The sequence below is a fragment of the Homalodisca vitripennis genome, unplaced genomic scaffold, assembly GCF_021130785.1.
Source record: "Homalodisca vitripennis isolate AUS2020 unplaced genomic scaffold, UT_GWSS_2.1 ScUCBcl_3221;HRSCAF=8605, whole genome shotgun sequence".
In the NCBI taxonomy this organism is placed as follows: domain Eukaryota; kingdom Metazoa; phylum Arthropoda; class Insecta; order Hemiptera; family Cicadellidae; genus Homalodisca; species Homalodisca vitripennis.
In genome coordinates this window covers 37,729-59,981 of record NW_025779330.1, presented here as the reverse complement: position 1 = coordinate 59,981, position 22,253 = coordinate 37,729, and the positions used below count along the sequence as shown (strand labels likewise).

The window sequence follows — 22,253 nt, the reverse complement described above, 5'->3', positions numbered from 1 at the left end:
AAAATTTAGATAACTGTAACAAATATGGCTGTTTAGATAACATAAATACATTTTTGTATATTTAAAATACTAATACAGTTAAAAAATAATGGTTTAAGTGTATTTTTTGTTACAACCCATTGGTAGTACCACCAAACAAAAAAATAGTTAACTTTATAAAATTATAAACATTTAAAACCTAATAATTAACAGAATGTGTTTAACTTATTTTTACTAAATATCCAATAAACGTTAATACTACTATTTAACTCAGAAATAGCTTTAGAAATATAAATATGTAAACTTCTGTATACATTTTTGTTAAACACTCACGTGACTATATAGAAGATCGTTATATCTCACTTAACACAGTTTCACACTTACTGGATCTTATTTACTTTCAATTTACCTAGGACAAATTGGAAACAAAGAAGATAAGAAGGAGTAGAGAATATGCTTAATTTACAGAAAATCGATTTCAAATTTCAAAAACCACACATCTTAGGCAGAACCTTATAGGCTTGATTTTTTGGCCATAGATTATGGACTCAATGATGAAAACTGAATGAAAGATAATGACTAGAAGGGATTGAGAAAGGAGTAGGAAGTAGATTATTTGTGGAACAGTGGAAACACTGGCGACTGTACCTGTGATAGGTTGGCTCGTCCTTTGTACGTTGGGTGGTTGTTTGGAGAAGGTGTAAGTGGCAGTGCGAGCTGACGGCGCCTGCAGCTTGTTGAGTTTGGTTTTGATAGTGTTCTGAATCGCACGAAGCCAGTCAGTCTTGTCACTTCTGACTCGGAGCGACCATAGTTAACGTGTCCTCAGGAGTTGTTACTACTAAAATATTCTGTAAATTATAGAAATACTGCTCAGATAAACATAACATGAACATCTAGAAACATTTAATGGATATGGTTTAACAATGGTGTCTTTTAATATAAGAAAAATAGTGAAGATTGGGTTGTAGTGGACTTTTTAGATTTGGAGTAAAACTTTACTTTTATTTTTTATTAAGTTATAAATGCTATTATTTATTTCTAAGAATTGACTGTCTATGACCATTTATGAATCACCAATATCAATATTTTTCCTATGAAATATTGATTATTGGTTTTCCTTGTTACTTTGCTTACTTATCAAGAAAATTGACTAATGTTACATTATAACTTACGGAAATTATTTGTAGCAGACTGATCCATATCTTAAAATCATAATTTTAGAGAGCCAAAAGTCACAGAGAATTATATTAGGACTGTGGAAAGGCTGTTGAATAAGGCATTAAAAAGGCAACTGTGCATTGTCATGTTGAGGATCCAATAACAACAACATCTTTACAGTTTGTTGTTTTCTGTCACCTTAAATTTGGATTCATTTAAAGTCATATTTAGCAAACATCTGTTTTTGGAAGTTCCTGTATTTTGTTCAAGTTTCTATAAAGTCAAATGAATGGTTTTTTTAAAATTGGACAAACATATTCGATAAATTCAGGATGTTCTGCATATTACAATTCTGTCTGGATGTGAATCATATATCACTGGAAAAAAAACTGCCTAAATCATCATTACCAAAGGCTTTGGAATGTTACCAATAGCTCTTAATTTTCAATGCTGAAATCTTTCTGGCAAAACATAATTGGAAATTCTTTGACCAACACGATTTACCACACTGAAATATGGAAAAATTAAGAAGAAGAAACGTAAGAAGACAGGAAGAGCTCCCTGAGGCAACCTATAATGCCAAAACCATATGATTGAAATAATCTTAAGGATCTCCTACCCACTGTAAATACCTGCAGATGACAACTGCTTAGTTCTTAGTGGTGTGATAGCAGCATCAGTTATCCTTCCAGACAAACGTTATGTATCTATGTTCCATTTAATTTATTTCTCTTATATTCTGCCGTATTCAATAGGGTGATGCGTACTTGCATAGCAAACGTGAAAAAATTAATTAAAGATTGTAAATAATGAACAGTTAACTGCACTGTGTACCTGGATTGTATCATTGTCAGGCATCGTCTCCACCCACAGAGTGTCCCAGGTTGTAGACTGTCTGTGTCGCTCCACAGATGTACACAAGAGCATCAGACAGCAGTAATCAACCACTGACTGGAGAACCTGGAGACATTCTGGACCGTCAGCGGATGTGACCTCGACTCTCTCATCAGTCTCCGCTGAGGTGTCCTGTGTAACATGACAACGCAACACGAATTCGATCATTCTTCATCGATTTGCAACTCATGTTTATCTCTGCTGTCAGTAACTTGAATGCAGCACAGGAAAATAATGATTTAAATTATACCTGCTTATTCAGCCAGTTTAAATTAGTGCGCTCTGCAGTTATGTAAATAAAATAATACACATAATTGAAACTGATGATTTGCCCCATAATCCAACAATTTGGAGGTTAGGTTCTGTGACTTCTGAAGTGTGTTGAAATCTGTGGTCAATTGACATGAGAACTGGTAGTGTATGATGACAAAGGATCCTCCCTTAGGGTGACACACAATGAGTCTTTAGCTTCAGCTTACTTTAAATTTACTATAGTTCTTGATAGTAGAAATTTCCATTAGTAAAATTTGAATAAATTTGAAGCTGACACATTTACATGCCACCTGGTGTTTGTTATAGGTCACTGGACGACATGAAACCTTGTGAAAGAGGCTACAGAAGTCTCGGACTATTTGGGTGGTGTAAGAATGGAATTAGGAATTGTCTGATGTATTTCAATATTATAGTTTGACATACACGGACGCAACAACTTACCACTACATTGTATGGTTTGATGTCTAGATCAGCCCGGCCTGTCATTCTATCCTGAGACCAGTTCTCGAATTACTTTGAAAAAATAATAAACCACTACAGGCATATAAACAAAACAAGAATCACTTATTTTATTGTTTTCGTTCTAGTTGTTTATTTTGCTGAATATTGACAGTATTTGCGGTTCAGTCAGCTGATTACAGTTATGGTGGAGTGAATAAACAAACTGGCAATACTTGTTTCCCGTGACGTGCTTGTTGATTTTTTACATTAGGTACTAAAAATTAATGTTCTATAGAAAAGCGTATGGGATTGTAAACGTTATCTCAAAACTATAATAAAGTTGTAAAAATGGCAGCCTGGAACAGTAAAATCCATCGCTGCATAAACAATATTTCTTTTTTGTCTGATGATAAGTAATTTTAAAGCATAGGCTGCCAAAATAATTATACAATAAACATATCAGTATACATTTGTTATGGGTTCCACTATGAGTATTTTTTAGAATGCTCAATTCATGAATACCTGACAAAACTTGCTAAGATATTGAGGCTATATTAAACCTCTGTGTTTTATAAAAGCTTTCCTCAAAACAGTCCTTGCCAAGGGTCACCGTACATACAAAAACAACCATATATACAGATTTTTACTGTATTTTAAGTGCCAATTTTATTTATTGCATGATTTCTTTAATTTTTATTATCATTAGACTATTTATTATCAAATTGTTATGAATCAATCTCAAGAAACTAAAACTAAGTTATACTTATTCATCCGTCTTACAGTCATCCTGAATATAAAATGTACCTTACAATATGTTTCCCATAAATCATCCATCACTTAAATTCAGTTCCTTTGAGTTACCAGTTTCCTATATGGATTTGTAAGCTTTTTAATTTTTACTACATTACATCATGGTTACGCTTAGCCTAACAAAATATTAATTTTTGATAGTAAACTGTATATATACCCTTCTTTGCAGCTCATTACTTGAAATTTATAAATTTTAATACTATATAAAACAAGCAATGCTTGGAACTCTACAGTTTATTTAACTTATTTTCTAGTAGAGATGTATTTAGATAGATACCTGAGGATATCCACAAGTCTGCCACAACTCTCCCAGAACATCCTGGTGCTGTCGGCCTGCTTGCGCATCGTGTCTTGTTTGTCACAGAACTGTTCCCACTTGAGCGCTTCTGGAGGCACAGGGCTCTGTCCACGCGACAGCATCATCTGGCAATATTGGCAAGTTTCAGAGAAACAGCTATTATACAAATCCTTACAGTGAATGAACTGGTACTTCATTAGCCAACAGGTGTCTAATAGCAGATATTATCCTAGTTGATGATTGTTAAAGAGATTAAATGTCCACACACCACATACACACTCAATGATACTTACATTGAAATGAGCTTCCATTACAATCAGTGATTCCTTTGCTGGCTCTAACCTGATGTGGTATTTATATGGACATTAGTTTGTAGAGCAATATACTAATATTGTACGTACTAATTGGATAAAATTAATGAATGAGGTATCTAGGAGGAATTGGTAAACAAAACCTTTGTAACTCTTTTGCACATTAGGCTAGTTTAAGAACATTTTATGTACATTAGATTTTTAACAGACCATATTTCAACTAGCTTCTTGGAAAAAAGTGCCAATGACTTTTAACCAGCAGGCTTTTCTTGTAAGAAACCACATTAACTGGCCATGGTTGGCAGAAAGTGGACAATGGCTGTGTTTCATGTGCTCTGTATGACTCGTACAAACTTATCAAAGCATGTCCTATTTAGTTTTATTCTAGTAGTCAGCTTTACTCCATCTAGATTATCAATAATTTTTGTCATGAGTTGATATTTTCATGTTTAAAATACTGTTCTTTGTCACCGACTATTTTTGGATTTCTTTCAGATGAACATGACTCCAGATTTCAGGAGTCAAGTCTGTGACAGCATCATATTTCAGATACCTGCATGTAAGAAGAAGGTGAACTGGAGCTAAACTCAACATTCACAAACAACGTACCATTGGATCACTTTGAAACTGAATACAACCTACTAACTAGTCACTTCTGGATAGTTATTAATGTCCTGTACAACAACTGGATTGAATTGACAATGTAGTACATAACTTACTGTAAAGAATATAAATCCAATTCTGAAAAGACAATTTTGGAATGTCCAATGCTTACCTTGTAAACAGAGACCCTGTTGAGGGGATGTGTGAAAGCGCAAGTGAGTATTGCCTCAGGGGAAGTCTTGCGAGACGGTAGCCTGTCGGAGAAGATGGCCACCAGCCTGGGAGGGATGTCTACGACACGAGCTAGTTGTGAGAACCCGCTCATGGCGATCATAATCGCAGGGACCGCGCCCAAATAGACATCATACACCTGCATGGCCACAACAGATGTTTAATATCTAAATCTATTTTGATGATTAGTCAGTCCAACTGTATTCTTTCAACAATAATTGAGAAGTGAAACCCGACAGCTAGTCAGTAGTAAGTGTTTCCTGATCACAGTTTTTCTCGACTTTGGAGTATTTCCCTTACACTCATGGCATAAGAAACTCGAAGACTGAGATACAGTAGAAGTCTGTCTAATTAACTGAAGTAAACAGAATCGGGACTCCCTTAGATATGATAAAACATGGAGATTAGAGATAAGAAAAACTCAATATTGATTAATAACAACAGTTTGTTCACACAATTAATTAGTGTTATTTATGTCCCTTACATTAAATACAAACTACACACAATATTATGTTTCAAAAATGTCTGATTGATTTTTTGCTATAAGCTCTTGGCTTCTTTCTTTTGCTGCAATGTTATAATATTATACTGAATAAATATTTCGTCAAGAGGGGGCTGTGCTCTCCCCTTGCATTTTGATGTAACCTATAGCTACTTCCAAGATCTTCATCCCACAAGAATGAAAATTTTAGGAATACTATCGCCTGTATTGTCTTCTTCTTTTTATTGATGATTAACCTCATCTCTATCTGTCATCTGATAATGTTGGTTATAATGTATATTCTTAAAAATTTGTTTTACAATTTTGAATTATTAGAGGATAAAACATTTTTAAACAAGTGATTTTATATTTTTTTATGATATTAGAAACTAAACAATTTAGTTCCACAGGACTGGAACAGAATTTATTTTCACAAAATGTGGCTCTGTGAGGAAGTTATTAGCTAAGGCCATTTAATGTTCTTAATTTGACTATTAATTGATAACTTAATGATACTTTCACTAATCAACAACTTTGGGCTGTTAAGTGACTATAAAGGGACATTAATTCCATTTCAAAAACTTAAATTTATTCAAGTTAAAAAAATATTATTTAATGCCATTACGCCCTAGTACAGATACCATTACTACAGACTGGTACGATGTAGAACATACCTACACATCTATGTACTGAATAAAAAATGTTTATAATTTCTGAACAAAATTATAAACCTATTTAAACATGAACATATATAATGAAAAATGTTGAAACTTGTTTTGTCACAACTCCAACAGGAATATCTATTCAATATCCTTACAATGTACTAACCTGTAAATACTCATCCATGTGATCCTGTAGCAGTTTGAAAACTGCTCGTTGCCTTGAGACATGGACGTCACATTTACGGCAAGTTAGTTGTAACAGATCTGTGTATCTGCAACATTTCATACAATTAATATTATCAAGAGAAATAACACTTTAAAAAACATATTTCACTATAAAATATATTACTTGGAAAAAAAAATCGAACACAAAAATAAAAAGTTTTGATTAATGTTTTTAAAAACTATAAAAGTAGTATTAATCCTTTTAGAAAGCTACATTTTTTGTGTTGTTTTGGACTAAATTTAAAAACTAAACAGCTGATTAATCTTACAATATTACTATGAATATATTTTCTTTTAATCTGGTTCATTTTTTATTGTTTATATACAACAAAATTTATAATACATTAAAAATGATTGCAGTAGAAGTTTTCTCATAAATGTCTGTACATACAGGCATTGGGACTATAAGAGTTAATCCTTTTACATAGGTTTTTTTGCAGAATTTACAACAGTCCAGAGATAAAAAAAGTTTTAAATGAACTAGTGATATATGAGAAAAGTCAGATTAGGAAAATTTTATTGCATACATAACTATATTGTTCCTTGATTTTTTAACATCACTTCATTCATCATTCAACCTTTAAGAATTTATCGTATCTCTTCAGTGATTTTGTATATCTGGTTATTAAAAATCTGTTTCTTGAACCAGCCAGTTTCTTCAATTTTTTCTAGTGCCAAGCTATTTTATCAATTCATGAGAGAAAAGTGTCGTTCTATTTTATTGCCAAATGTACACCTTTAGAAAAACTTTCTCTACCACTTTTGTATTTTAACATATTGTCTTCCAGTTTTTACTACTGAAAGATTAAACTGGAAATGAAATAAAAATAAATTATATTAAAAAATATTACTAGGTAGGTTTATAAAATTGAACAACAATAAACAAACAAGAGAGAGCAGTTACAATAATTAACATAACATTTTTCAGTGGACAACAGAGCAGAACATTCTCTAGTAATATTGTGCTTTATATACCTTTCATAGCAAAAATATGTTCATTTTACGTTAACAAAACAAAACAAAACATACCATTTTGTTGCTTGGCAACAAACTAATACATAAGTAATCATTTTGTGAATTTTTACAATGATGATTCTTTTAACATTTTTGCTCTTGGACATTCAAATTTTCAGATAGCGGGAATATCTTATAATTGATTCTGAATCCAAATTTTCAGACATGTTGAAAAAAATATATAATAACATTCACTCAAATCTTAATTTTTGTTATATTGTGATGTTTACGAAGAACTATAGGTATGATAAAGAGTATTTTAACCCTCCGAGCGTCCATCGTCGATATTTTCGACGACTCAGACTTTCACTAAACGTCATCGTCGAAAATTTCGACTATGAAACATTCATCTCTTTAAATTCATTTTACGACGCTAATACCGGTCAAATCGCCGTATAACCTATACAGTTAAAATCCAGTCGTGGATTTTAAAATTGGGAAAATTAAAAACGCGTCACATTTACAATTACAGATGTACTGCTACTATAACGTACTGTTAATTACTCTCAACTTAATAGTTCCGTTTTCACTTCTATCGGCAGTCCCACGACTGCTACTGTTTTTTTAAATTTCTTTACTTCTAAGGTAAGAGAATTATTTTTCTAACTTTATAGTTATACAGTCTGAAAGCTCAGTTCTTTGCAGAAAAAATGGTGTATAACACTTTATATTTAAGTTAATATTTAGATTTATTATAGATCTTACAAGGAGAGCCTGCAAAAACTCACAAAATAGGTGTGCACTTCATAAAATATGATGGACGCTCGGAGGGTTAAAACTTAATACAACTTATATTTTAACCTTTATAACAGTACATAATGTATGTGTTAAACACAAAAACGCCATGTTTTGAAAAAGTTTTACTTTCCAAGTATTTTTGTATGTATTATAACATGAATTTCTGTATATGTGTTAATTATTACAGAAGCTTCATGAGAAAATAGTTTTACAAGTCTGAAGACATAACACTTTTTATATCTCTTGATATAATGTAAAATCATGAAGGAAGGTGAAATAATAGCATAACATATTCAGAGAAAACTTTCCAATACTTAGGACAGCTTATAGTTAAAACCATAACTAAACATGCAAACAACAACTTGCATGTTGTAAACATGCAAGTAAACTTCCCATTCCCATTCTGTAAACTTGTTACCAACAAGATAACTTTTGTAATGCATATTTTGAAAATGTACTACCAACTTTTTAGTACCACTGAATTACTTCAAATTTAATAAAAAAATTTTAAATTGTTACATTAAAAACAATACATGCGATAATGATTAAAGAAAAATTGTAATCTGTAAAATAAACATAAATATTATGTAATTCTGAACTATTATATTAATCATTAAAAAATCTAAAGCACATTCCTTAAACTATACGTTTTGCCTAAAAATTGCTTTGTTAGTTTTTGCATGTATCATTTCTAAAATGCCAGGCAGTGTTGACTGATGACAATAGTTAAGCTATGTTTTACATTGGAAAAGATATTGCGCAAGTTTTGTGCCTGACAGTAAAAACTGCTGGTCTATACGGGCAAACAAGCAGTGTCATGATGTGACAGTGTAGGACAGTTGTACACGAGAATTGGAAGACAGTGTTGGATATTAGAATTTCAATTATAAACATTGACAAGATATTAGTGTTACGTGAACAGATTTTGCCTTGATTCCCACAACAACCAGCAACGCTCTGTAATAAATTCTCGCATTTAACCCTATTCACACTACAACTTTAATTTTGACGTATTAGAGCGATACCCAAGTGATAAGTGAATGAGCAAAATCATAAGTGATCTATCTATCTGCAGATCCAAGACATCAAGCCAGGATGACTGTGTTGTCTAAGGCACTACTCTCAGACACAAGAGTTGGCATTGGAGTTGAGGGTCACTGGTCTGTGGTAAAGTTAGAGAGAGGGCCCACCTCAAATTAACGGTAGTTGGCTTGGGTGTAAGTTGACGGGATCAGTGTATTCTTCTATAAATGTGCCAGACTGAAAATACCCTTTTGCTTTTTGTCTTCACTATTAAAATAAACCACTTGATTTGTGTTATTTTATGTTTTTGCAACGCATTTATTATTAAATCATAACCATAATAGTAACTTATAACAGTTAAAAAAACCCATTTAAATCATATCTGGCGGTGTTAGAAAAATTTACCAGCAGGTGGAAAGATAATACCAAGGTGAGGCCTCTTTTCAAAAAGAAGGGTGATGAGTCCGATGTCTACAACTATCGTCCAGTATCGCTCCTTCGGCAGTATCCAAAATCATTGGAGAGGGTAATCTGTGACCAGCTGACTCTCTACCTGGAGGAAAATAAACTCCTGGTGGAGAGGCAGTATGGCTTCAGAAAATCCAAATCAACCAAACTGGCCTTAATTGATTTTGTAAATGGTTGTATTGATGCGGTCGAGGCTGGTGAGACGGTATTCGGCTGTTTTGCTGACCTATCGAAGGCCTTCGACTGTGTCAATGCGGTCATTTTGTTGAAGAAATTATCAGCACTGGGCGTTCAAAATTCTGCCATCGCATAGCTAACCTCATACTTGACCAATAGGTATCAGGTAGTGGAGGTTCTCAGCACAACCAAATTCAAAATTAAATCCACACTTTCACGACCCAGTTTGATCCGAAATGGCGTGCCACAAGGTTCAATCCTGGGCCCTTTGCTTTTCCTGGTTTATGTAAACAACATAACCAGTAAGATTCCAGTGGAAAATCTTTACATGTTCGCTGATGACACTACCCTAGTTACCAGGCACAGAGATTGTGGAGTCCTGGAATTAGAATCCTTCATCAAAGCAAACAATCTAGCCCAATTTTTTGAAACAAACCACCTCAAACTCAATCAAGAAAAAACAAAATGCATCTGCATCCAAACAAAACAAAAGAAAAATTCAAAAAATTCCTGGGACTCCTAGCTTGTGCATAGGTGACAGGGAGATGGATGTCACAAAATCAGCAGAACTGCTGGGGGTGATATTGGATGATGGGTTGGACTGGAATGAACAGTTGGTCAAAATTGAAAGCAAATTAGCCAAAGGCGTTTTTGTCCTTCGAAACCTTGCAAAACTCAAAAACAACCAATTGGAAAAATCTGTATACCACTGTTTGTTTGAGTCTCACATCTCTTACTCAATCATCCTGTGGGGGGGCTCAGCCTCAAATCTCAAACGAATTTTTACTTGGCAAAAAAAGGCCATCAGAGCCATGTTGGGCCTGCCTCCCCGCTCACATTGTAGTGATCACTTCAAAAACCTAAAAATATTAATAGTTCCATGTCTATATATTTATGAATGTGCCTGGTACATAAAATCTCAAAACTTAGAATTTATAAACAATAGTCATAATTACAATACTAGATTTAAGAACAATTTCTCAATGCAACATTGGCTTACTCTTTTTGGAAAAAAAAACCAAATTTCTCTGGAATAAAAATTTATCAAGTTTTACCACTAATAATAAGAACAATCAATTGTAACAAAAAATTCAAGAGTGAGCTAAAAAATTTCCTAATAGATCAATCCTTCTATAGCATGGAACAATTTTTTGATCATTGTAAAGGGCTGGAACACCCCACCCTACCCTACCCTAAACACTGTCCCTCCTATACAGGGCAAGTTTTGGACCTGCAGAAGCCCTAAGATGGGCTCCAACTTCCTGCGGGGAAACAAAAGTAAAGTAAGTAAGTAATCCTTGTTCGCATTATGCGACAGTAATTGTACAAGTGTAAATACAATTTTATAAATTTAATACTTCAGCACAAAAACACTGTTGTTGCCTGTACACCAGGAGAAAGGACCTGACTATCTTTAAATACTCACTTGGAACACAAGTTAGCAATGATGTCATCTAGGTTAGACTTCCTCGCTAGTGGTTTGAGGACCGAGGTTTGCACTGTGAGCATCTCCTCCAAGAAGCACTGCTCGCTAGCGAGGTCCGTGCTGGAGGCTACATCACTGTCAAGTGAGCCGGCCACGATACAGGTGAAGTCACCACAACACATGACGTGCAGTGGAATCTCGCTGTCCAACATATCGTACTCTGCCATGTCCTCATTCCTGCACAAACACATTTTATGGATATGAAGTCACCACAACACATGACGTGCAGCGGAATCTCGCTGTCCAACATATCGTACTCTGCCATGTCCTCATTCCTGCACAAACACATTTTATGGATATGAAGTCACCACAACACATGACGTGCAGTGGAATCTCGCTGTCCAACATATCGTACTCTGCCATGTCCTCATTCCTGTACAAACACATTTTATGGATAGGAAGTCACCACAACACATGACGTGCAGCGGAATCTCGCTGTCCAACATATCGTACTCTGCCATGTCCTCATTCCTGTACAAACACATTTTATGGATATGAAGTCACCACAACACATGACGTGCAGTGGAATCTCGCTGTCCAACATATCGTACTCTGCCATGTCCTCATTCCTGCACAAACACATTTTATGGATATGAAGTCACCACAACACATGACGTGCAGTGGAATCTCGCTGTCCAACATATCGTACTCTGCCATGTCCTCATTCCTGTACAAACACATTTTATGGATATGAAGTCACCACAACACATGACGTGCAGTGGAATCTCGCTGTCCAACATATCGTACTCTGCCATGTCCTCATTCCTGCACAAACACATTTTATGGATATGAAGTCACCACAACACATGACGTGCAGTGGAATCTCGCTGTCCAACATATCGTACTCTGCCATGTCCTCATTCCTGCACAAACACATTTTATGTATAGGAAGTCACCACAACACATGACGTGCAGCGGAATCTCGCTGTCCAACATATCGTACTCTGCCATGTCCTCATTCCTGCACAAACACATTTTATGGATATGAAGTCACCACAACACATGACGTGCAGTGGAATTTCGCTGTCCAACATATCGTACTCTGCCATGTCCTCATTCCTGCACAAACACATTTTATGGATATGAAGTCACCACAACACATGACGTGCAGTGGAATCTCGCTGTCCAACATATCGTACTCTGCCATGTCCTCATTCCTGCACAAACACATTTTATGTATAGGAAGTCACCACAACACATGACGTGCAGCGGAATCTCGCTGTCCAACATATCGTACTTTGCCATGTCCTCATTCCTGCACAAACACATTTTATGGATATGAAGTCACCACAACACATGACGTGCAGTGGAATTTCGCTGTCCAACATATTGTACTCTGCCATGTCCTCATTCCTGCACAAACACTCTTTTGATTCAGGTGAGGGCAAAACTACTACAAAAAATTCAAGAGGATAAATTGAAAGCACTTTTATTTGAAGATATTTCAAACAATAAGTTAAATTACTACCTTATCAAGAGCATCTTGGATGCATTTTCACATTGGTAAACTAAGTACAGTGTTTTGAACAAAGGGATTCCTGAAAGAATATGGTACAGTTATTGACAAATATTATTGACAGTTATTGGAACATAGATATATATATGCACGTCATATCTATATAGATAGATATATAGTTATTAGAACAAAGTGAGGTGAATCATGGGCAATATGGTGTCAGTGATTTTTGTTCATCTTTTTCAGGTTTAAACTAAACTTTTTATGACAATGAAAACTGTTCTGCATATAGATATAATAGTTTGAATGTTATTGATCTGGCTCATAATAATGCACTATTAAGTTCAAATAACAGTAATCATTTTACACTATCAGGGATGAAAAACTACCATCATTTAAAATATACTGAAACCAATATCAAACTAAATTCCAAAAATAAACAAAATTTTGACAACATTCAACTTCAACCATTAAAAATATTACATCAAAATGTTCAACACTTATCATCACGTATTAATATATTAAAAATTAATTTAGAAGAAATCCAACCAGATGTAGTAGCAATATCTGAACATAAAATGACTGAAGCAGAAATCCTGTATCTAAATATTCCAAATTATAAAATATGTTCATTTTTTACAAGGTCTATCTCACTTGGTGGTGGTGTATTGATCTTAGTTAGAAGTAACATTAAAAGTAAAAAATTATTAATTCCTGAAGTCCAAGATCTTACAGCCGAAAAAGAATTTGAATGTTGCTTATCAGAAATTACTGTAAATACATTTTCATTTATTTTAGCATGTATTTATAGATCCCCACAGCAAGGGCTACTTGAATCTTTTCTAGGTAGACTTGATTTGTTATGTAATACATTAAATGATAAATTCAAGAATATTATCATAGCAGGAGATTTTAACATCAATGTGTTGAACAAAGACAATACATATAGGAACTTTGTTAGTATTTTAAATTCTTATAACTTAGTTTATAAAGTAAATTTTCCTACTAGAGTTACCTCCGAGTCAGAAACCAGCATAGATAACTTCCTCACTAATATTACAACTAAGAAATTAAAAAACATCTGGCCTTATAACATGTATATCAGACCATGATGGGCAATTGTTTGAAATTTTTGGTGTACAAAATACTCTTCATTGTGTGAATAAAAGGTATTGTAGAAAGTTTTCAAAAAACTAACACAGATTTATTTTTAAGGCTATTGGCTAGTGAAAATTGGTTAGAAGTTTACCAGGCTAGCGTAGAAACTAAGTATGATGTTTTTTACTCAATATTTGTTCATGTTTTTGAAATTAGCTTTCCTAAATTATTATCTGTTGAAAAAGAGAAAAACCTAAATAGTTGGGATTTCAGATGATGTAAAGATTAAAAAGGAAAAAATTGCGCAATTGGAGAAAACATATAGGGTTTGGAAAACTAATGATTTAAAACAATTAATTAAGCAACTAAAAATTGAAAATAAAATTCAAATAAACAACGACAAAAAAAGGTTTTTTGACAGTAAAATTAAGAAATCTACAAATAAGTCGAAATCAACTTGGAAAATTATCAAATCTGAAATCAACAATGGCGCCAAGATCACTGATAACATTACAATTAGTCCGGGATGGCACATCCATATCAGACCCAATTCTTGTTGGTAATATATTTAATGATTTTTTTATAAATGTTGTTGATAGATTTGTGCTTCCAAATATTCAGAAAGATTTTGTTAATCAATCGGGTCATGAAAAACCACCTCAAGCCTCAATTTTTTTCAAATTTAAAGAGGTTGATGAAAGAATTTTAAAAGCGATTGTAATGGCTTTTGAAAATAAATTCTCAACAGGAATTGATGATATACCAATCACTATCATTAAACAGTCTTTTCCGCTAATCTCCAAACCATTAACCCACATAATCAATTTCATCATTAATATCTGGCTTTTTCCCATCCAAATTAAAAATTGCTAAAGTTGTTCCACTCTATAAAAAGGGGGATTTAAATAGTCCAACAAGTTACAGACCTATATCTTTATTACCTGTGTTTTCCTAAAATTTTTGAAAAAGTAGTATATAATCAACTTTTGGATCACCTGGAAAGTAATCACATATTGGATGATCAGCAACATGGTTTCCGACCACAAAAATCTACGATAACTGCAGGTGTTAATTTCATTGAATTAATAATAGATTTGGTTGACAGGAATGAAAAAGTCATTGGAATCTTCCTTGACTATTCCAAAGCATTTGACAGTGTGTCCCACGATGAATTACTTAAGGTACTTTACAATTTAAATATTAAGAGTAAGGAACATGAATGGTTCAAATCATATTTAAAAAAAACCGACAACAATGTATTCAAATTCAAAATAGTTTTAGTTATTTAAACAGCAAATATAAATATACACAAAATTTTTATTCAAATCTTCAAACTATAAAACATGGTGTCCCACAGGGATCTATACTTGGCCCTCTTCTATTTCTTTGCTATTTAAGGGGGTTGCCGGGTGTGATACAGGTGGATGGGTCAGTGTGTCTCTACGCTGATGATACCAACATCACAATTTCAGGTAAAAAGTCAAGAAGAAATTGAGCTTAAATCATCTCTAAGTCTTACAACTGTAAAAGAATATTCAGACACTAAAAATCTCCTAATAAATATAAATAAATCGAATTTTATTTCATTCTGTACAAAACAAACTAGATCAAAATTAAAGCCAAATATTTATCTAGAAAATTCAAAACTGAATCAAGTAGAAAATTCAAAATTTCTTGGACTAATATTGGACCAACACTTAAGTTGGGATAAACATGTTGACCATGTAGTAAATAAAATGTCCTCTGGTCTATACGCTCTACGACAAATGTCAAGGGTATGTAATATTGAAACCTTGAAAACTATTTATTTTGCCACTAATCAATTCACACATGTCTTATGGTATAAGCATGTATGGAGCTACAACAACAAAAAATCTAGACCGAATTCTTCACCAACAAAAAAAAGCTATTAGAATAATGTTAAATTTGGAACGAAATGAATCTGTCAAACAGCATTTTTTCTAAATTAAGAATCCTTACTGTATATGGTCTATATATTTTTCAAACTATAATGCTTGTGAAATCAAATGAAGATAGTATACCTAAATTAGGAGCAAATCATGATTATAACACTCGCCATAGAAATTATCCATCAATCCCAAAACATAACTTAGAACTTTTTAATAAAAAACCCACTGCTATAGGATCCAAATTCTTGTTATTTCTTCCAAAAACATTTCTAAAAATTTCACAAATTAGCATATTTAAAACAAAGTTAAAATCATTTTTAATTGAAAAATCAGTATACTCATTTAAAGAATATTTTGAGGTAACTTAGTTCATCCAACAATTTAGTAGTTGATATGACATATTGTAAATAGTAGCAGAATTGTAAAATCATTTCAATGACATTTTGAGGCAAACTGCTTTATTTAATGATTTATTTAACCAATAAATGGATATTGTAATGTAATGGTTGACGCTATTCTGTATTTATACTGTATGTGTACATTGTATGAGTCTTGAATAAAGTTGAATTGAATTGAATTGAATTGAATATAGTATTGTAAATATTTTAAAGTGACAACATTGGATTATGCTGTACCAAATATACTTAGTATAAATAAATTCTACTGGAAGGTATAAACCAGCCAGTATTGAATGCTCCTGGTATGCTTCCTGAACTGACGGAAGTTAGCAATTAACTTGCACCAAAATGATTTAAGAACAATTAATTAGTTTCATAACAGTAAAAAAGGTACTTATAATGCTGTACTGTAAATACATTACTTCTTACTTTTAGTTCTTAAACATATGTGGAACACCATTTTTAACCAGTAATACAAGTACATAGACAGCATAGTTATATTAAATTGTTTAAAAAATGTTTCAATATCTGGAGAAAGAATGGGATGCAGAAGAAACATGGTTTGTGGCTACATGTTTAGTGTAAAATATTACTTTTAAATTATGTACTACACTATATTTATGTCTGCAAAAATATTTCCAACATAGAACATCCAAATTTGCAGTGAAAATTTCAACTGAACCAAAGTCAAATATTTACAAGTTGACAACGATTAGTGGAGATTAGTCACAATGTATTATCTGGAAATCAATATCTTAAGAAATTTGGAAAAGAGTAGATTTGAAAATGGGACACAAAATCATCCTGAATGATAGTCATTTAAATACAAAAAAAGTTAATTTGAGGAACATTAAATCAGTTTTATCTAATTATTTTATTTTCTTGGATGAGAAGTTGTTAAACAATCTATTAGAAATTAATTAAATAAAAATCACCAAAACAAGCAAACTGAGCATTAATGTTATAACTAATTTTTTCATATATAACTTCTTGTTAAAACCAACTATGTTTAATCATAAAACAAGTAAAAAAGAAAATAACTTAATGTGCCAAATAAAACTACCATATGGTGTTTTTTTTACAACTGAACTATCATCATGTAATGGTAACTAAAATGATATTATGAACTGAAGCTAAACACAGCATTCAAAATGAATATGATGCTATCAAAATGTATAAATCATTCAGTTCTAATTTATTAAACAATGATCAACTACATATAACACAAATTATTATTTCATATGATAAGGTAATGAGTAATTAACAGAACTGAAACAACTACTGACCTTAACACTCAAGAACACAAATGTCTGCAAGACTGAACAATCCATATCTGAGCTGTATCGTGTGGATAGTGCTAGTAGAACATGCACGGTCCAGCTTAATCTCTAATTGCTGAGTGATTCACACTTCTTGGAAGTGTATGTTAAATGCTGATTAATTGTTTACTGCATCTGATATTATTTCAGCTACGTACATACAGGCCCAGGGGCCCAGAGCCCAGAATTGAGTAGTGAAAAATTAAACATTTTCCTCATTATCATATGTATTTTCTAAAAAATTTTCGGATTTAAGTCCTGAAAGTTTCTAAACTGACATATCGCTCGATTCTCCATGGTGCCAATAATATTTTTTGTAAGAGACCGAAGTTAATCTTTTTTAAAGACCATTTAAAATCTGTAAATAGTTGTATACCTGTTACACCGTAAGACAAAACAATTTCCGTTTTACAACATTTTAAATAAACCAATGCAAATTTAACACTTTTTATTTTAAAACCATCCCTAAATTTTGTTAACATCTTAGTTGTAATAAATATACAAATTGTGACCATTTCAAATTCGGTAAGTACTTATTATTTTTCCACTAGGACTGCGTTCCTCATTTGATCACAAATTTATCAATTTAATTCCAATAAAAATAAATGTTACAGGTAAATGTTAAGTATAGAAATAGTGAGAAACTCGTTCACCATTCTTATCAAACATTTTACAGCTTCAAAAACGTTTAGATTAGAGGAAGTTTCCTAAACCGTAATAACAAAAATAACAATTGTATCTTATGAAGACTGCCATGACATTTTAACAAACAACCTTTTTAGTACCAAGACGATTTCACATTGTATGTGCACTAACTACCAGGCAATTCTGAAAGTAAATGCAAGTGTTTCAATAAAACTTTTAAAAATATTACTGTTGAAGTTTTATTTATAATTATTTTTCATTTAGCAGATAATTATTAACTGAGCATTAGCTAAGCCTATCACTTGAGAGGCTGCACAAATTTCATTTCTGTCTGTCTGGTGAACTAAATCTCAAAAATAAACTGACCGATAGACTTGAAATATTGCAAGAGGAACACTGGGTTCCATGACGATACATGTCCAACCATGGAAATTAGCTGAGCATTGTGACTCACTAGGCTGACACATTTTTTCTTTTCTCTGCAGTGGTGAAAATTTCTTTTCTGTATAAAGGTCTGTTTGTCCATCTATCCACAGGATATATCAAGAATGAAATAAGTTGTAGACTTGTAATTATGCATGCTTCAGCAAAACTTGTTCTATAATATAATGATACTGTAAATACAATTATTCATATAAATAGTAATATTTTACAAGATTTTGTATTAATATTTTGAACAAATGTGTTTTTAAATTCAGTTATACACCTATAGGTAAACCGCTTAAAAAAAAGACACCGGGTGATTTTAGTTCACGCAGAATGAGGTAAATACCCCTCCGCCCCTGAATACTGTCCTCTCCCAGTATCCCCACCACTGCTCGATACTCACCCGTTTGCTCTATGATATGTCTATAGCTACATTAGTTTGTTCAAGTCATATTTTACGCTTCCAAAGGCCTACATACAAAAATACAATATACTTATAGAATAGGTAAGTAGCTGCAATGTAAACAAAACGGCGAGACACGATCCACACAGCTGATAAAACAGACGAGATGCTTGTCCAACCCCCCACCACTCAAGGGGGCCCCTCCTGCACGTGGCTGCTCAGATATTTGCTTCTGCGCAGGTTTCTTTACAAGCGGTTTATCTATAAGAGAATTTTTGAGATTTCTTGACTTTATTACTATGACTTATTAAATGTAACATCATATCAATTCTATAGAAAATAAATTCACCAAAGTGAATTTGCAATCTATAGTAACAGAGCTTAAAAATTAATTTTCAAAATGACTATCACTCGAGCATATTTCATAACTCTTATATTGCTGTTAAAATAGTCATACAGGGTAAAAATGAAAAAAAGTAAACATAAGTCTAACTAAAACATACAATGTTTGTAAACAAACATTATCATTGAAAAATAAATATTTATTGAATTGTGTCATCACTTATTACAATTTAATAATAATAAATTCTAGCAACAAAAATGTTATATGTTCATATAAACATCTGTAAACCAACTCTATATAGCTTTGTTAAATATTATTTCATACAAAAACTAACTATTATTTCATATTATTTTGTAACTGTTGGCAGTCGGTAAAACAATGATGTGAAAGAAATTAAACAATTACAATACCAATTTTTGAAACAATATTCCAGGTTGGAAACAAATTAAAGTCGTATGATTCTAAGCTAAAAATGTTCCTTAACCTTTTGACTGATATGCAAAGATATATATTGTTGTGAGAATATTTGCCAAAACTTGATATACAACAAAATATCCATGTTGCATAATACATTTCAAAAGTAAAAAAAGTAAAGAATGTCTTATTTTATCAGTCAAAGTTAGGGCTAAGAAGCCCTCTCTAACACTTAACCTATTTTTACCATATGTAAATAAATAGAGAAATATATTCACATCAAAACAATAATAACAACTATAATGAAAACAACATTCATATAGAATATTCAATGTGACTTTCCAGATTTCCAACAAATTGCCTCGTATTCTTGTCAGTAAATTTTAATTATTTTACCAATAAGTCGAGCAATGTTTATCTGATATTCTTAAAATTATAATTTTTTTTTATTTGTTGGCAATAAAAGTACTTGTAAATTAAGTTACTGTCACAAAAAAATTCAAAAACATTACTAATGTAAGGAAAAATATGTTTTTATAAATATAGAAATAAAGACCAAAATAAATTGTTGTAAATAACTTTCTAGGCCATTTTATATTTTCTCTAATAGGACATTTTAGGATCTAAAGTACAAGACTAATTTCAAGTCTCCTTGTTATTATATAATAAAGCTACACATTTGTTAGTAGAATCCTACAAAAACACAAATTTGAACTCATCAATTACAACAGATATTAACAATTCTTCATGGATCAATCAAATGGTTAAGCCATTTGGCATTTAATTATGTCATTTATAAGCTGGTGAGATAACACAGTATGTAAATGAACTATCTCAAGTAGTGACAAATCTATTGTCTCTCCTATTTATACGTCTATATAACTTTTAATAATTACTAAATATTTTGCTCATACACCAGCCTTAAGTAGCCATTTAGATTGCTTCATAAATATAGCAACGACATTAAAATAATTTATATGCTTTTACAATAATAAAGTTCTCATATTTTTGTACCGTTTGTTGAAACTTTATGAACATTTTAGAGGAATTATTACCTAAATAAGTAACAAATACATAGCACTAACATGAACCTAAATATTTTGATTATATTTGGCATGCTCAATAAATATATAGATAACTTAATTTTTTTTAGAATTCTCAGTATTAGCAAAGTTCTAAAGGAAACAAAAATTAAAAAAAAAAGAAAGAAAATAGAGAAAACCCGACCATGATTTACAGATATGCAGAATGATTCAAAATAGAGAAGCTACATTTTGACCAACAATTTAATAACAAAAATATCCTTCTAACTGATGACACCAATATCTCCCTGCTTTTAGCACATGTTTCTTTTTTTAGAAATTAACTTTTAAATTATACCTGTATTAGATCATAAATGTATATGTAAAGTTCGTTGCTACTGTTTTTAAGTGGAGATAGGTTTAAAATTTTGAAACCAAATCTTAAAATTGTTAAGAAATTCTTATTGTAGTTCAAAATCAAATTTCATACCTCATTTTTTATAATAAAAACAGTAAACCTAGTTGTAGTGATCTTGTGTAACTCAAGTGGACTTACAGCAGATCTTTAGCAGAAGATTAAAAAAAAACATTATACATTTTTAGGCAACATACTATTATTTACAAAGTGATAATACTATTAAATTATTTTGTAACAACAATCACTATTATATAAAGATTAAAATCAATGACTTAATATTAAAACTTACCCTAAAAAATGTAGAAAAAATGATTTAATCATAACTCAAAATTGTACATAAAATCATGCTTTGATTCACTGCATTGGTGAAGAGAGTAAAGTATAATCACAAAATTCTTGTAACCAACAGATTAAAGGAAGTATTTAATTGGACAATTCCTAAATAAACCATAGTATGGACTTTTCTAAAAGATAAGGTTTGATTTATTAAAAATGTACTCATATGAATGATCAAACAATATTTTTAACTGGTTCAGACTGTGAAATAAATCGCTATGAGTTACAATAGATTGCTCAATACTTTATCTAAGGAAATAAGAGACACCAGAGAGTTGTGAACTGATAAAAGTATTTCAAGAATGTTCATGCCTTGTCATGTTACTAAACATCATTTCTTGTTTTTAGGTTATGCTGAATAGGGCCAGATGGGTTCTGTAATCTCATTGGAATAATACATCTTTGTTATTAAAATGTGGTAAACTTTTTAAGTTTAAGTTTTGTGATTTAATTTATACACTGAATGTTTTAATACAGTAGGTGGAGTAAAATATTGAAGAGTTAACATAGTGGTATGTTAACTCCAAACAAACATCAACAAAAATACCAACTTTTTGTAATTATTCTTAGCGCCTTAAAATAAATCCCACAAGGCTACATGCTGACATACTACCAATATACTCAGAGTTACAAAAAATACGAGTTAATATTTTGGGATATGGTTAAATATGTGAAAATAAACAATATATTTCCTCCTACACAAAGGTATATTTCACTTTGTGCAGCACCTATCTGTGTGTTCCATTTAAAAACAATAGTAACTAGGAAACACTGTTGTTGTGGTGTAATT

General features: G+C 32.0%; 1 protein-coding gene across 1 annotated transcript in view; it reads right to left on the bottom strand.

Annotated features, from left to right (window-relative positions):
• Nucleotides 1-2,066: 2,066 nt before the first annotated feature.
• Nucleotides 2,067-22,253, bottom strand: part of LOC124372439 (alsin-like) — a 40,113-nt gene continuing 19,926 nt past the window's right edge. The window contains exons 4-8 of the mRNA XM_046830840.1: nucleotides 11,216-11,452; nucleotides 6,311-6,416; nucleotides 4,943-5,140; nucleotides 3,836-3,981; nucleotides 2,067-2,166 (exon numbers count right to left, since the gene is read on the bottom strand). Coding sequence (XP_046686796.1) covers nucleotides 2,067-2,166; nucleotides 3,836-3,981; nucleotides 4,943-5,140; nucleotides 6,311-6,416; nucleotides 11,216-11,452 — 787 coding nt within the window. The remainder of the gene's footprint in view (nucleotides 2,167-3,835; nucleotides 3,982-4,942; nucleotides 5,141-6,310; nucleotides 6,417-11,215; nucleotides 11,453-22,253) is intronic.